This window comes from Aristolochia californica, unplaced genomic scaffold, assembly GCF_029961685.1.
Source record: "Aristolochia californica isolate CCGP_79_NKW_82.1479 unplaced genomic scaffold, dmAriCali1.0.hap1 SCAF_3, whole genome shotgun sequence".
In the NCBI taxonomy this organism is placed as follows: Eukaryota; Viridiplantae; Streptophyta; class Magnoliopsida; order Piperales; family Aristolochiaceae; genus Aristolochia; species Aristolochia californica.
In genome coordinates this window covers 4,727,051-4,743,459 of record NW_027181992.1, presented here as the reverse complement: position 1 = coordinate 4,743,459, position 16,409 = coordinate 4,727,051, and the positions used below count along the sequence as shown (strand labels likewise).

At 37.0% G+C, this 16,409-nt stretch overlaps 1 protein-coding gene across 4 annotated transcripts in view; it reads right to left on the bottom strand.

Moving 5' to 3' along the window:
• Positions 1-16,409, bottom strand: part of LOC137959864 (sister chromatid cohesion protein PDS5 homolog B) — a 45,162-nt gene that overhangs the window by 4,634 nt on the left and 24,119 nt on the right. For all 4 annotated transcript variants that reach the window (XM_068807265.1, XM_068807267.1, XM_068807268.1 and 1 more), the window contains exons 15-29: positions 15,771-15,920; positions 15,567-15,635; positions 15,321-15,457; positions 7,888-8,005; positions 5,829-5,963; positions 5,531-5,733; positions 5,307-5,454; positions 5,083-5,220; positions 3,854-3,940; positions 3,267-3,752; positions 3,094-3,161; positions 2,963-3,014; positions 2,009-2,095; positions 1,909-1,937; positions 1,203-1,297 (exon numbers count right to left, since the gene is read on the bottom strand). In XM_068807265.1, coding sequence (XP_068663366.1) covers positions 1,203-1,297; positions 1,909-1,937; positions 2,009-2,095; positions 2,963-3,014; positions 3,094-3,161; positions 3,267-3,752; positions 3,854-3,940; positions 5,083-5,220; positions 5,307-5,454; positions 5,531-5,733; positions 5,829-5,963; positions 7,888-8,005; positions 15,321-15,457; positions 15,567-15,635; positions 15,771-15,920 — 2,002 coding nt within the window. The remainder of the gene's footprint in view (positions 1-1,202; positions 1,298-1,908; positions 1,938-2,008; positions 2,096-2,962; positions 3,015-3,093; positions 3,162-3,266; positions 3,753-3,853; positions 3,941-5,082; positions 5,221-5,306; positions 5,455-5,530; positions 5,734-5,828; positions 5,964-7,887; positions 8,006-15,320; positions 15,458-15,566; positions 15,636-15,770; positions 15,921-16,409) is intronic.

Sequence of the window (16,409 nt, the reverse complement as noted above, 5' to 3'; positions counted from 1 at the left end):
TATTCATCAAGTAACATTCAAGAAAGAATCAAGGATAATTCTTCCCTATACACAAATTTACATGCAGAACCAATTTGATAGGAAAGCTCCATTCCAGTTTTAATGTGTTTCGTTAAGGAATAATCTCACATGGATTAGTGTTTACAAAGATCTTGAGTTTATTAGTTGGGAAAGAGGTTTCCTAAGTTGGCTAGTCATTTTGGGACGGGCTTCGGACCCAACTTCACATGTTTAATCGCCAAAACAACAAGTTTGGGCATGCAAACCTCCTAGTTGACTAGATGATAATGAAATTTTGAAGATGTGTCTATATGGGTAGACCTTCTTCAATAATCTCAAGACAGTTTAAACAGAGATATAGTAGTTTGAGAAACTTACCAAAAATGGTCTCTCTAACTAACAAAACACAAAATATCAAATCAGTCCAAATTTGAGGATTCCAAGTTGTTACCTCAAAAGCCCATCTATTTTTTTAAAGAAGAAAAGCTATGGTCCCATTGATTTCATGAGAAGACAAATAGAAATCGGCAGCCAATTTCTATGGCATGATAAAATTTGCGTGCAACATGGTGTTTGTAGCAATAATCCTACATAGGTCAAAGTCAGAAAAAATCTTATGGCTATAAGTAGGGAAAAGACCTCATTTTAGCTGGTCAGAGATAGACGAACCTAACTTTAACATGGTAACAGACCAAGGTAATTACTAGGCACATTGATGACGATTTTAGAGTTGCTTTCAACTGCGACAAGACCAGAGAAGCAATCACAGTAAAGTTTTGGCCCATGATGCAAAACACTAATATCTGCTTCAGTTGTGTTATGCAGAGTCCATTCATGAATCACACTAATGCAGGAAGCTTATCATCCAACTAGTTCAAATGATTACATGGTTGATGACTGAGTTCAGGAAGCTTATCATCCAAAAAAGGGTGAAATGAATCAACCTCTCTATAATTCCACCTACAGTGCAGGAGCGGCCCTCAAAAGTTCTTTGGTTCCTTTCTCTCCAAAACTTAGAATCAATTCTAATTGATTAGAAAGATTTCAAAGAAAGTACAATTGAATATCATGTTTTTCCCTCCTAGTGATTACTTTTCTTTTTTCCTATTCTATTTTAACCACTAATTTTATTCATTCTTAAAAAAAAAACAAAAAACAAAAATAAAGGTCAAAGAAACAGCGACTTATAGTAGCGAATTTACCACCAAACAAAATCAGTTCGCCATCAAGGTGCTTCTTTCGCTTGCCTGCTTGTGTACAGACAGTTTTATCAGCTTCACAATCTTCAAGATAGATGCTAGACAAGGCAATGAGCAACTGTCAAAATGATTACAGTACCAAAAAAATACATTTCACCAAATTCAATCTAACCACAAATCCCAAAATTGAAGTTTTGCACTATGTAATTAGCTTAGCAGGTTTTAAGATAAATTTTAAGCTATCCAATCAATTCAAAAGAATGAAACAATGAAAAGTCCAAACTATCAAAATAAAGACATTTTTTTTATTTAAACAAGTTAAATAAATGAAATTGTTCTTATCTACAGTAATTGGTTCTGGCAAATATCTACATCTATGTTCCAAATACCAACCATTTTTAATTGTAATATGATTATGAATACGAAAATCGTTGTACAGTTTATACAAGTTTTTCATAACACAAATATCAAATAAGTTAATTGTTGACTAGAGTAAAGAGACTTACAAAACGGTGCATCTATATATGAAAAAATAAATAACTTATACAACTTATTTACACTGCTGAATGAAGCACTAAGAGAATTAGAAATTGAAGCAACCCAAATAGCCACATTGCCCATCCACCAATAGTATCTATCAGCTTCACAAGATGGGATTGCAACCATGGTGCAATAGAGTGGCACATAGAAGAACACTACTGGAACTCACCAATCTTCAGTGTTGAACTCATTTGGATCCTGTGACAAGAGAGATGCATGTGAGCCACATGATACAAATGCAATGATCATTGAACATATGTTAAATTTACCTCCTCAAGCATGGAAGAGTTGCTTATGATTTCCCATTTCTCATGTGCTAAATGTAGTCGTTCAACATCCCCATTATCATATGTAACCTTGGAATTACAAAAAAATTTAGAAATATTAGAATAAAATCAGATTATATGTTTTATAATAGATAATGTGCTCACCCATGGGGAGAAAACTTTTAAATACTCACAAAGCTGGACATGCACGTTTGTGCGTGTGCATAATAGTGTTTTAGTGTGTGTGTGTGTGTGATGGGGACAGTATGCCCATTGGGCCCTAGTGGACCCACCAATTATGGTTCAAATTATTTTTATCATTCTTTTTTATTTTTAGTTTATCTTTCCTGATTTTACTAGATTTGATCAGATAGTGATCTTATCTATTTTGAATTTTAAATTGCAATTTTAGTATTTCTTTCCTGATATTATTGGATTTGAACAGATAATGATCTTATCTATTTTGAATGTTAAATTGCAATTTTAGTTATTTATAGGCTGTAACAGGATGTTGAATGAGTTTTGAAGAGAATTAATAAAATCTCCTGTTTTTGGTCTCTCTCTTTCTCCCTCCCCTTTCTTCTTCTTCTTCCCCTTCTTCTATCTTCTCTATTCTTCTTCATCTAAATTATTTTTCTCAATTCTCTTATTTCTCATTCCAAACTCTTCTTTCTTCTTCTGAACTACTTTCCTTTCCCTTCCTAATTCTAACAGTTAATCGACATTCGGATACGACAACTAAAATCGTGCCTTGTTCCACATCAGAGTGTATGTGTGTGTGTGTGTGTGTGTGTGTGTGTGTGTGTGTGTGTGTGTGTGTGTGTGTGTGAGAGAGAGAGAGAGAGAGAGAGAGAGAGAGAGAGAACAAGTATAAATAATACATTGATGCTCTTCATAATAGTTGATGAAATCAATCTTACAGAACAGATTTAAAATGAGTCATATACAGCATGTTACCTTGTGGGTACTATTCTGAGAATTAAAGTCATCAATGATGCCTGAATAAAAACTGCAGAAAGGCAGCATAGCAAATGAGAATTCACAGAAAGGATGCTGGCTAAAATATTCTTAGTTTTTTAAAAACTCACCATTTATCAAGTGGGGACCACATTTTGACTCGATGTCCAACTAACTTTTCACTAACATCTTGAAGGTCCTTCACAAATAGACATATCAAGATTGGGACACAACAGTTGCAGAAGAAGAGTAAGACTAAGCGATGAAAGAAACTTAAGGCAAAAAACAAAAAGCATTTGCAAACCTTTGAATGGCCTGTTATTTTAAGATGACTCTTTGAAATGCTGATGGAATCAGTCGTTGGCCCATTTCTGCTTACAGTATTGTTAGTTTCCAAATTCACATCCTTGATAGGAGCTAGTGAATCACAAGATGATTGTATTGTACCCAGTGAGCCACAAGATGAGAATTGGTCTTTCCCTGGGCAGGGCCCACCTTCACCAAATTCCTGATTTTCAGGCTCATAGGAAGCAGGATGCTCATGAAGTAGATCCTCTGAATTAGAAACAGCAGGTTCCAAGACCCCTTTACATCTGTTACTGGTACTCCGTTGCCTCGTATTATTGGGTCCATTTACAAGAAAAGAATTTTCTTGTTCTCCTTTGGTTTTTCTCATTAACAAGGTACTTTGGTTCTTTGAGATCAAATTGAGTTTACTTTTCTTCATAATTTCTGATTGCACAGTATCATTGCGAGACTTTTTAGAACGCTTTGTGTGTGGATTACTTGTCTGAAAAGAAGAGCAAAAAGATAAGTAGCTTACTACCATCCTGTTAAGAATCTAAAGAAATTTATAAGCAAAACCATCACAAAAAACTACAAAAATGCTACCTTAGCTGTAGGTGATTCTAAAATGTGAAGGGCCCTCTCAATGAAATTTCTTCCAACTGAATCTTTTACAATAAAGTTGAAATTAACCTGCGAAAAACCAATTAAAAAAATGAAAATCTCAGATAAACAAAAAAGGGGGAAAAAATGTTCAAAACATAGCCTTCAATAAACCAAGACCAAACGGCACTCAAAATAGAAAGGGCTCCAAGACAGAAGTACATAATTTACAATAAGAGATTATATGGACAGAGAGTAAGAAATATAAACTACATGCTCAGTAATAAGAAATATTAGAAAAATGCCACCAAAATGCACAAGTATTAATAAAACAGCAATGTAATCAGCATGTGGATTGGGCATTTACATCAATGGCCACATTGGATGATGTGTCTAAGTTCGAGTTCTTGGGTTCAAGTCACAGCAGGGCTTTTTTTTTAAATGGAGAAGCTTTATTTATTGAAAAGAATACAACAGGGAGAAAACTCCTCTTAATCAATGGGGAAGAATTCCCAGTTACAATAGAAGGGCAAGGGGATCTTTGCCAACGTGTCAGCAATCTATTTGCTTCTCTAGGGGTATGAAGCCATGAAAATTTGTAACAGGTTACTTAAGTCTTGAATTTCCAGGAAAATGTATGGTAGAGCGCTTGAGGGGTTACCCTTCATCCAACTAATTACCATCTCTGAGTCACCTTTGGCTACAACTGGTCCTGAGAAATTTTTAGAGTAGATCTTTATACCCTGCTGTAGAGGCTGATCTCAGCCTCAACTGAGTCCTTAAAACCGAGAGGATCAGAGTACGTCATCATTATTGTTCCAAGATGGTCCCTAATAACTCCCCCAACCCCTGCTGGGCCAGGGCTTCAACATTTATATCTATCTATCTATCTATCTATCTATCTATCTATATATATAGAGAGAGAGGGTTGATCCAATACGAAAACCCATTTGGTGTGAAACATGTGAAATGCTATCTAAGCCATCTGATTATGATCAACGGCTATCGCAGCCATCCAATCAACGGCTGAGATAGCCGTTTCGCATGTTTTGCACGCTTTTCATATTAGCCATGTGTGTGTGTATATATATAGATAAACTTTAGATTCATAGTGACACTTCATATTTGTTAACATGATATGTATATCTCTCTTCTGACACTTCCCACAGACAAAAATTTCAGATACCCCATAATTTAAATAGAGCAAACACTTTAAGGTGAAGTAACTTTACCTCAGTTTTTCTCCCAGAACTAGCCTGGTATAATGATGATGGTAGTAAAACCATCCCAGGGTTATGAGAGGAAGATTTCCCATTCTGGCTAAATGCCTTCAAAATAAGCATACCGATGTCTGAAAGAAGGTGCAGCTTCTGTGGCAGGAATTCAAAATTAAGAAGCATGTGAAACAAAATTAAAACTACAACCATTTATATAAAATAAAAAATAGTGAAATTACAGGAGTACAGCTATCATCAACAGCATCTTTAGCCTTCTTAATTGCACGAAAAATACTGAGAAGATACGCCACGGTCTCACTGACATCACTCTTATTGGATTCCACAAACCCAGGATTAACTAGTGCATGCAAGATAACTACAAGAGGACTAAACACAGAAAATAGTTAGAAATAAAATACCCAAAGATGGTAGTGAAATTCTATTTAATTGTTAATTATAATACCTGCAAAACCTGGCATAAGCATCTTCATCTTGGCAAATGTTAGAAGGGAACTCCACATCATGAGCCAGAAGATGAATCAAGAAAACCACAACATACTCAGGGTAGTTTGTCATTGTCCCTCTAGAGTCCTTTTCTGAAAAGTTCTGGTGCCTTCGAGCTTCATGGCCATGCTCTTTAATAAAATCAGCAAGATACTTCATGGACTAGATGGAACAGAAACAAAGAAAATACACAACATAAAGGCACTGCCTGAGAAGCATAATTGTGAGAGAAGCTGAATATAGAACAATTAACATACATCAGCTCGCACAGCTGTAAAGCAGTCAGAAGCAGCCAAAGCAAAAGCACAGGCATATCTACTGGGGATAGCACGTTGCTTCAAGAGCTTGTGAATTTTATCTATAAGTGACTTCCGGACAAATGATGAAGGGTCCTGGAAAAGCAATTCTTTGAATAAAGTGAGAATTTCATTAAATGAAAGAACATACAAGGATATAAAGACAGGTAAAAATCAGCTGTCTGAACATAACATTATGAAGAATGAGTGGTTTCTACTGAATGACTACACTATGGAGACTGAATCTGTTGGAATTTGTAGGACAAAAGATTGGAGAGCATAGGATTTACAGACCCTTCTCTCCTATTATAACTTAACAATAATCAAAATTACAACCATGTCCCTGAAAACCTATAAACCCTAGGAAACTACTTTCTACAAGAAATGACTTCCTAGAAAACACAGAAAACTAAATCAACTTAGATAACAACTTCTAAGCAATACCATAACAGCAAAAGCATGAATTAAGACTAAACATATTGAAAATGATCGCAGGCTCACATATTTGTATCTTAAATTTTCCTTCCATTTTCAATCTGTTGAAATTTGGAGGAAGAAGAGAGAGGGAGAGATTAAGGTTTTTTAACTCCTCTCTCCTATTTATAATGTAAACATTTATCAAAATCACATCAATGTCCTTGCAGGCCGTAAGAATCTAGTTTCTAAGGGAAAATACTTTCCAAGAAAATAAGTAAAACCTAATTATATCTTTCAATACACCCTTCAAGCCAAAGCATATAGCTTCAACTTGTTATAAAATTTGTCTTACAGTACCCATAAGCATCAAAAAGAAATTACAATTTTGGTCTTAAAAAATTGATCTTCATGGGACGTCAACAATATTTATAACTCAGACATGGTTTTCGTATTATGTCATACTCTGGTCCTCTCAGCATTGCGGACTCAACCACTGTTGAGCTCTCTGGTCTCCTCTACGGGCTTCACATCTACCAAGATCGCTTCAGAGGTCCACTGATCGTGGAGGGTGACTCCAAAGTCATCATTGGCTGGTGCTACACCGCCTCCTTCCCTATGTGGCATCACTAACAGCTTTTTCTTGATATTATGGACATTGTTTCCACTACCACTTGTACCTGGTCCCATGTTCTTAGATCAGCCAATTCGACTACTAATTTATGTGCCAAATTGGGTCCCTCCCTGCAATCTCTTGTTGTTAGGGGAGGCCTCCCTTGATGTACTCTTTTGCTTTCCTTAGTAATAAAATCATCATCATTTCACAAACAAAAAAATAAAACTAAAGTTGTAACTTTATTGTGGGTGCCAACTAGCTAATGATTCCTTATATTTCAGTTTCACATTTTTTTCTTTTGGAGGTTGCAGTCATCCTTTAATTTGTCAACAACAGTAGCAATTTGAATGTTAAATAATGTCTCTTTCAGGGGTAGTTTAGTTGTTATGCTTGTTGGTGAATGAGTAATTTAGTGACCCTCTCACTTGAGTACTTCAGAAGTGCGTTTAAGTTATATTTTTGTTTTTCTGTAAAAAGGAGTTATAAGGGATAATGTTCTAGCAAGAGGAGTATTTCTGTCCTTTTTCTATTGTAACTAAAGTGACTTAACAAAGAAGATTATGGGTCAACTTTATCCACTAAACCTGTCTGATTTTCTCTACCAGAGCCAAAACTTCTAACAGACTTTCTGGTTCCTCTCCTTTTCTGAATTCTCTCTTTCCCTTTCTAGATTTACCAAATTTACAATGTACTCCCTGTACATTCCAGAAACAAAATGAACAATGATGGAATTGAAACTCCATGCACCACATGTCCCCTAAGTCGATCCATCATCAAGAAGCCCTCCCAGGCCTGAAGGCAGCCCCTTTGACCCAATTTCAGGATACCACTTTAGATGTACATGAGTTCTGAAGATGTCAGACAACATGAAATTCTAAGACATCCTAGAGACACTTCTTCAATATATTTAAATATTTATAACAATAAAATAGCATTTTTCAGTTGATTTGCTGGTGAAAGCATTCCTCAATTGCAAAGTAACTTACATACCCTTGCCCTCATTATTGCCAAATTAAATATCTGGGGAGAAATGTGCAGATCCCATCGCCTGGCAAGTTTTAGGATAGCTTCCGTAGCAGCTAATCTGATCTGAGCCTTGTCATCCTCACTACGTTGGCAAAATATACACCACAGTCAGGAAACCAAGAAAACTGCACAATTTCTACTTCCAAAATGTAATATTAGAAAAATGTTGAGGACTATTTTTTTTTGTATAAATTTAAGTAAGTGTAAAGATGCTTTCTTATTGATAACACAACAATTGAGCTGTAAGTGACCAAACTTGAGAGAAATATCACAACGTCATGTTGGCCATGAAGCACTTTTCACCTCAAATAACTTGTTTTTCCTCAAAATCAATCTAGTTCCGGGTCATCAAATGAGCAATTTTGGATCATTCCTTTCAAGTAGTTTTGTTAAATTTGATCACAGCAATTCAAAATCACAGATTTGATTCTTGATATACCCTTTTTTGAGCCAAGTTGTTTGGTATGTTTCTTTTTTTAAAAGAATGATGACAATTTCACTAAAAGAGAAAAGAGATTAAAAAGAATAAAATGCATGACTCAAAAAATAGACTGAAAAAACTAACAATATAAAAAATTGATACAAAAATATCAAGTCACATCACAAAAGAAAACAACTAGGGGCAGACATTGGGTCGGGTTGTGCAAGGAACCCAACCCAACCCAAAAAAACTGGATTCAGTTTTGGGTTTTCACCCTGCAGGTCAGGGACAGGACGGGGAAAAAAAGCCCATCAGGTTTCAGGTCAAGGAAGGGTTTCCCCAAACCCAACCTGCGGCAATGGGGCAGGGATATTTGACAGAAAGCAAAATAGTTATTACTGGATAACAATGACTACACTTTCATAAAAAAAGTGTTATGAGACTTTTTTTTTAAATGATGCTGATTTTTATTAAGACAAAAGCTCAAAAGAGCTTTTGGTTGATAAATTGGCAAAATTCGGAACCTCCCAGCAATCTCTCATTGTTTGGGAAGGCTTCCCTACAGTGTTATGAGACTTGGACCAGCCAGTTGAACCAAGTTCAATCAGAACAAGTCCCTACACCTGGTTTGAAAACCTATTAAACTGGAGCATAGAAGAAAACCGACTGACCTAATCTGTTTAAGTGGTTTAACTGCTAAACCCACTGATCCGGATGGATCCACCAGGCTCAGGGTTAGGCAAGGGAAGACTTCTTCATTGGCACAATGCTCTCCCCCACCCCCGCCCCCATGCTATGTTTCACACCAAAAAGGGAGAGTCCCCCAGCCTCCCTGCAATCAATGTCAAGGAGGTAAGGCTCCTCCATTGTTTGTGAAGAAAAAGGGAGTACAAAGGGATGGAATGCTGATATAATCAACAATATTGTCAGAGAAGGGAAGCTAGAGGGATCACTAGGGAAATATCGACATTATGGAAATTTGTTTGAATGTTTTTGGTCTCACATTCCGAAATCAACAAATTTTGTGGCTGATGTTTTAGCCAAGCAGGGAGCTTCCTTGCAACCTCTTGTTGTTGAGGGATAACTCCTCTTTTTTGGTTCTCTTAATAAAATCACCTTTCATAAAAATAAAAATAAAAGGATCACTAGGGTATTTTTTGTATTTAATAGGGGTAGAATAAGATAGATTATTTCAAATTGAGCGCCAATTTGGAGGAAGCAAGGGGGTGCCTCTTTAGGGGTAGTTTGGTCTTTTTAATTTGAGAGTCAAAAAGTGGCTTTCCTAATTAGGAGTCTTAGTACCCTTTTTTACGTAATTTCTTAAGTTAGAAAGTCCTAGAGTCTTAAAGAGTCCTAGACTAATTGTTTAAGTAATAGATGAACTAAGAGTTTCTATTTTGCATGTAGTTGAATTCTAAAAATAGAAGAGGCAAGGCTAGGGCAAAATTATGCCTAAAGCCTGATTTAAATTTATGTTTTTCTCTCCCTCTCCTCCAAAATCCATGCCCCTCTCTCTTCTCACTCATCCCCTAACCCTAGTTTTTTCTCTTCTCTCTTCTCTTCTCTTCTTCCTTAACCCAAAGGCTTTTCTCTTCTTCTCCTTCTTTCTTTAATTTTCTAAATTCTCAACCCTCCAAACCCTCTATCTCTTCTCTCTTATCCTCCCACATGACTATCCTATGTTTCCCACAATCTCACCTTTCTCTCCTCCTACTTCCTCTTCTTCCCTACAATTATCCTTACCTTTTTTTTTTCCAACCACCCAACTTCCAAATTCACTTCTTCCCTACACTTAATTGAAGAAGATAGGTCCTTCCTAAGAAGGTTCCTACCAGGTGGTTTTAGAGAAGTCCTTTCGGACCTTTTCCAGCCATGGTCAACACTAGAAGCATGAAAAAAGAACAAAAAAAAGCAGCCATTTCAAGCCCTAGTGCTGAAGACTTAGCCAGATTTCTTGCTCAATTTAAAGCTCTTAGGGACCAGGTCTCCAACATGATCACCAAACTAGATGAAGTCATGTCAAGAGGAAAAGGCTTCAAGATCCACATCACCATCTACTTAGCCACCGGAGACAAAATCTTCTTCAAGGTCAGTCAATTCTTGCACAAGCCTCTCCACAACACCCTCCACGACAAACAACCTTCATTCAACCCATCACTTCAACCCTAACCCTCAGATTTCCACAACGTACCATCCACCTTCCCACACAGCTCAACCACCATCCATTGAGAACCTCTCTTTCATTCACATTCCTTCCAACTAAAAGTAGCTAAACTTGACTTCCCCAAATACAAAGCAAAAGATGACCCATTTGATTGGACTTTTATGACTGTTCTTTACTTTTCATGCCATTGAGGAAGACCAAAAGGTGCTGCTAGCATCCTTTCACTTGGAATGGGATGCCAGAAGATGGTCCCAGTGGCACAACAAGGCCAGCCCTCTCCCCCACTAGCAAGAGTGTGTCCAAGCTCTATGTGTTTGCTTTGGGTCAACACTGTATCAAGACTTTGACTCTCTCCTAGCCTAGCTTCAACAGACTAGCTCAGTTAGGGACTGCCAAGCTGAGTTTGAACGAATTACCAATAGAGTCCAATGGCCGGAACACATACAAGTGGGAAGTTTTATTGGAGTCCTTAAGCTTGAGTTGGCTGCTAAAGTAAGATTTTTCCACCCAAAGACCCTTAATGAGGTAATTTACCATGCTCGGGTTAAAGAGGAAAATTTCTCACTTATCAAGTCCCTACCTCGAAGACCTTCTATCCAACCACTACAGTCTTCTATTCTAACTACAGCCCGCATAGCTGCCCTGTCCGAGGGTAGTTCCCAACAGAAACCATTCAAGAAGCTCTCCTTTGAAGAGATGGAGAAGCATCGCAGCAAGGGTTTATGCTCCCATTGTGAAGAAAAGTTTGCTCCCAGCCATCATTGCAAAAAGCTTCAGATGTATCTTCTCAAATAGGACTCCACTCTCCATAGCTTTACTCCAGTTATTCAACCTTGAGGAGAAGGTTGCTCTTGAAGGGGGGTGGAAAGATATAATCCACAATATTGTCATAGAAAGGGAGCTAGAGGGATCACTAGAGGTTTTTTATATTTAATAGGGGTAGAATGGGAACAATTGTTGCAAATTGGGCACCAATTTAGAGGAATAAAGGGGCCCCTAGTTTGGTCTTTTTTATTTGAAAAAGTCAAAGGAAAAAAGTGGTTTTCCTAAATAGGAGTCTTAGTTCTATTTTTATGTAATTTCTTAAGTTAGAAAGTCCTAGAGTCTTAGTCCTAGTTTTGTTGTTGTTTAAGTCATAGTTGAACTAGGAGCTTCTATTTTGCATGTAATTGAATTTTATAAATAGAAAAGGCTAGGATAGGGCAAAATTATGCCTAAAGCCTGATTGAGGCTAGGCTGCTAAAATAAGAGTTTTCCACCCAAAGACCCTTATTGAGGCAATTTACCATGCTCAGTTTCAAGAGGAATTTTTACTTATCAAATCCCTAGCTTGAAGACCTTCTAACCAACCACTACAGTCTTTTACTCTACAGCCAGCATAGCTGCCCTACCCAAGGGTAGTTCTCGACAGAAACCATTCAAGAAGATCTGCTTTGAAGAGATGGAGACACGTCGCAGTAAAGGTCCACGATATATTGACTATTGTGTCATTAAGGGTAGTTTGGGGATTACACACTTGTAATCTAGTTGCCCTAATTTTCTCTTTGTATATGAGGGCGCCGTTGTTAGGGTTTTATCACCTTGACGATCATCATCACCGAGAAGCAGCTGGAATTGCAGCCCGAGAGAGGTTAGAGAAAACACATATAAGTGTGTGTGATCTCTCTTGTAAACTATTTCATCTTTATAGTGGATTACTACAGCAGCGAAAGACAAGACGTAGTCTCACCTTGAGGCAAACCTGTATAAATCTTGTTGTGTATTCTTCGTGCTTGTTTTCCTTCTTCCACGATTATTATTATTGTTCTCGTTAGTTTGGAATTAGGGCGTCTAATTCCTAATAGCTTCCATTGTGATAAAAGGTTTGTTCATGGCGGTGGGCAGAAAGATATAATCCACAATATTGTCATAGAAGGGAGCCAAAGGGATCACAAGGGTTATTTTTGTATTTAATAGGGGTAGAATAAGATGAATTATTTCAAATTGGGCGCCAATTTGGAGGAAGCAAGGGGACACCCCTTTAGGTGTAGTTTGGTCTTTTTTATTTGAAAAAGTCAAAGTAAAAAAATGGCTTTCCTAATTAGGAATCTTAGTTCCCTTTTTTATATAATTTCTTAAGTTAGAAAGTCCTAGAATCTTAAGAGTCCTAGTCTAGTTGTTGTATAAGTCATAATTGAACTAGGAATTTGATAAATAGAAGAGGCTAAGCTAGGGAAAAATTATGCATAAAGCCTGATTTAAAATTTATGTTTTCCCTCACCCTCTCCTCCAAAATCAGTGCTCCTCTCTCCCTCTCTCTCTCTCTTCTCACTCATCCCATAACCCTAATTCTTTCTCTTCTCTTCTCCTCTTCCTTAACCCAAAGGCTCTTCTCTTCTTCTCCTTCTTCCCACTTCTTTAATTTTCTAAATTCTCAACCCTCCAAGCCCTCTTTTCTCTTCTCTCTTATCCTCCCATGTGACTATCCTCTGTTCCTCAATCTCTCTCTTTCTCTCTACTTACTTCCTCCTCTTCCCTGCTATTATCCTTACTTTTTGTTTTCCAGCCACCTAACCTCCAAAATCACTTCTTCCGTACACTAAATTTAAGAAGATAGGTAGGTCCTTCCTAAGAAGGTTCCTATCACAGGCCCCCTTCCCCTCCACTCTATATCATTTGTACAGATGGGAAGGGGAGGGAGGGCTGCCACCCCTTTACTCCTACCTTTTTTACTTTGTCAACAAGGAAGGGGTCTCCTCCCCACCATCATGTTGGAAGGGAGGAACCTCTCCCATCCCGATAGAAAAGAAAAAACGAACGGAATAGAAGCTCCATCCTCCGCACACTATAGAACAAGGAAGGGTGCCTTCTACTCTCCTCCCTTGTATCTAAAGGAAGGGACAAAACCCAACACACACACCCTGATGCAAGACAAGGCGTGAATTTTAATTATCATAATTCCAAGAAAATAGAGAGAAATAAATGAGAATTGGGAATGAGAAATGGGAGAATTGAGAAGAATTTAGAAGAAGAAGAGGAAAAGACTAGAAACAGGATTTTATTAATTCATATTCAAAGCTACCTTCAACATACTATTACAGCCTATAAATAACTACAATTGAAATTTAAAATTCAAAATAGATAAGATCAAATCTAATAAAATCAGGAAAGATAAACTAAAAATAAAATAAAATAAAAAGAATTATAAAAAAATTTCAACCATAATTGGTGGGTCCACTGGGGCCCGATGGGCATACTAGTGTCCCCACCAATTCTTTCGTTGTTGGGGAACTCAACCCCGTCAAGTTTAGCTCTTGGGATTTGGCTAGTACCTTAACAAACGGGATCCTGAATTTATTCAAATGCAAATGAAAATGCACAAACAGAGAGGCGCAAAAAAAAAATTCTTTTTATAATTTTGTTTTTTCACTCATGAACTAAGAGCATTGAGGGGAACCATCGGCACAGTGGTCGGCAGAGCTAACAGCGAGGACAGAGCTTACAACAGGCAGCATTGGCAACATTGCGGGGATCGGGAAGGTTAAGCAATGACGGCGGGAAGGTCTAAGTGAAGGGCGGACAGTGGCGATCTCGGCATCAGCGAGATGCTTTGGAGGATGATTTTGCGTTGCAGTGACGGCTTGAGTAGGCGATGAAGATTTTTCCTCTTTCTGTTCCATCTGCTTTTGATGACGACAGCAATGTCAGAGTTGCAGCGTCAACAGGCAGAAGTTGTTGAGTAACCGGTGACGAATGACAGTGGCAGGAGGCAGCAAATGAGGTCGACGCCGAAGTTTCTGTTTTGCTTTTTTGGTCTGCTATGATTCGGGATTTGAGTTCAAAGCTTGGATGGTCTCACAAGTTTGGACAGTAACGAGTTTGGACAACAGTGGCTGGTTGGAGTCGGGAGGTGGTCAGACAATCCTCTACTCAATGGGATCGGTGATGGCGGATCAACAGTGGGGTGGTATCTCAACAAAAGGACCGAGCAAAGAAGGGGACAATGCTCTGAATTAGACTCGCCAATGGGATCTTCGCTCTGATACCAAATTGATGTGGGACAAGGCGTGAATTTTAATTGACATATGCGAATGTCGGTTAATTGCTGGAATTAGAAAGAGAAATGAAGAAAAAAGAAAAAAAGAAAGGAGAATTGGGAATCAATAATAGGAAAATTCAGAAGAAGAATTCAGAAGAAGAAGAATAGAGAATAAAGAAGAAGGGGAAGAAGAAGAAGAAGAAGAAAGGGGGGGAGAGACCAGAAACAAGGGATTTTATTAATTCATATTCAAAGTTGACTTCAATATGTTGTTATAGCCTATAAATAACTAAAATTGAAATTTAAAATTCAAAATAGATAAGATCATTATCTAATCAAATCTAATAAAATCAGGAAAAATAAGCTAAAAATGAAATTAAATATTAGAATTCAAAACAGATAAGATCAATATCTGATCAAATCCAGTGAAACCAGGAAAATAAACTAAAAATAAAATAAAATAAAAAGAATTTCAACCATAATTAGTGGGTTCACTGGGCACGATGGGCATACTGGTGTCCCCACCAGTAAACCCCCACCCCAACTCCTCCTTGAACATTGTAAAAAAATTTACTTAAATTTGTGATTTGTGACATTATCACTTGTTCAAGCGATGGTCAAGCCCGACTAAACCAGATCAATAACCAAGTCAGGTTTAATAACATAGACCTGAACACATTTTATAGAATTAGTAAAAGCTTGTCTTGGCTAACTGATATTTTAGTTTCATAGATGAAGCAAAAGAATTTGCTTAAACGCAACATAAATGGCGAAGAATTTTGTATCAAACCAACATTAAGTTAATGCTATCTGAAGTGACGCCTTCTGGTAGTAGCCTCGACAAAGTAGTCAGCAGTCCAGTAATTTGATGTCTCACACGAGTCGCTTGGTGAGGCAAAAAACTCCTGACGAGTGTTTTTAGCCCAAAAATCTGATAAAATTGTAACATACACCATTATAAAACCAAATGCACCACTTAACATTTCATGAAAAGAATCATAAATAACAAAACTATGAGCAATTAAGTAGAGATATTGCACCATTAGTTTGCACGAGGTGCTGCAAACAGAATCTTTATGTAAGTAGCTCTCTTCATGTGTAATATCAACCTGTCCAAAAAATACTCTACAACATTTATCAACTTAATTTCACAAAGTCAAAAAATCAGTCTCAACATGATGAATCAGCTGAGAATGTTATATTTGCAACATTTCAATTATAGAGACTTCTAAGACCAAACTCACATTTTTCGAGGCAAAAAGTTTCTCAGTGACAAATTGTATGATCTCTTCTTCTCGTTTTTCATATATCGGAGGAGCATATTGTGCAATACAACCCAAGGACTGCAAAACTGCAGGCATATTTTTACAAGCTTCCAAGGACTCCATGAGTTTCTGAATAAAATTGAATTAGCTAACATGAGCATTTTCCATAGCATCAAGGCATTCTGAACATGTTTAAAACGAAAAAAAAGATGGGAAAGGTAGATGACACTTTCGAATGTATTCATAGCAACTATCATCCAAATAAGATGTTGAGATTCAGTGAGCAAATCATAAATAAATCTGCTTTAATTACACTAGTAAGCTAATTTAACTTAAAAGAACTTTTTCATTTGTTAAGAAAAAATAAATTCTCTTTGCATCTTTCTTTTGAAATTGGGAAAATTCCTTTGTATCATTTCAATTAAATGATTAACGGATTAGAGAACTAATATTTCCCCTGGTTGACATTTCTGTTGAAAAATCCTATATTGCCTTCATCTTATTTTAGTTTCACAATCTAATAATATGTTGCCTCACATCTAATCTGAGCATAATAGAAAACATAAAAAGAAATTACATTTTTTTAAAGTGATAAATATTATATATATTTTTTTTAAA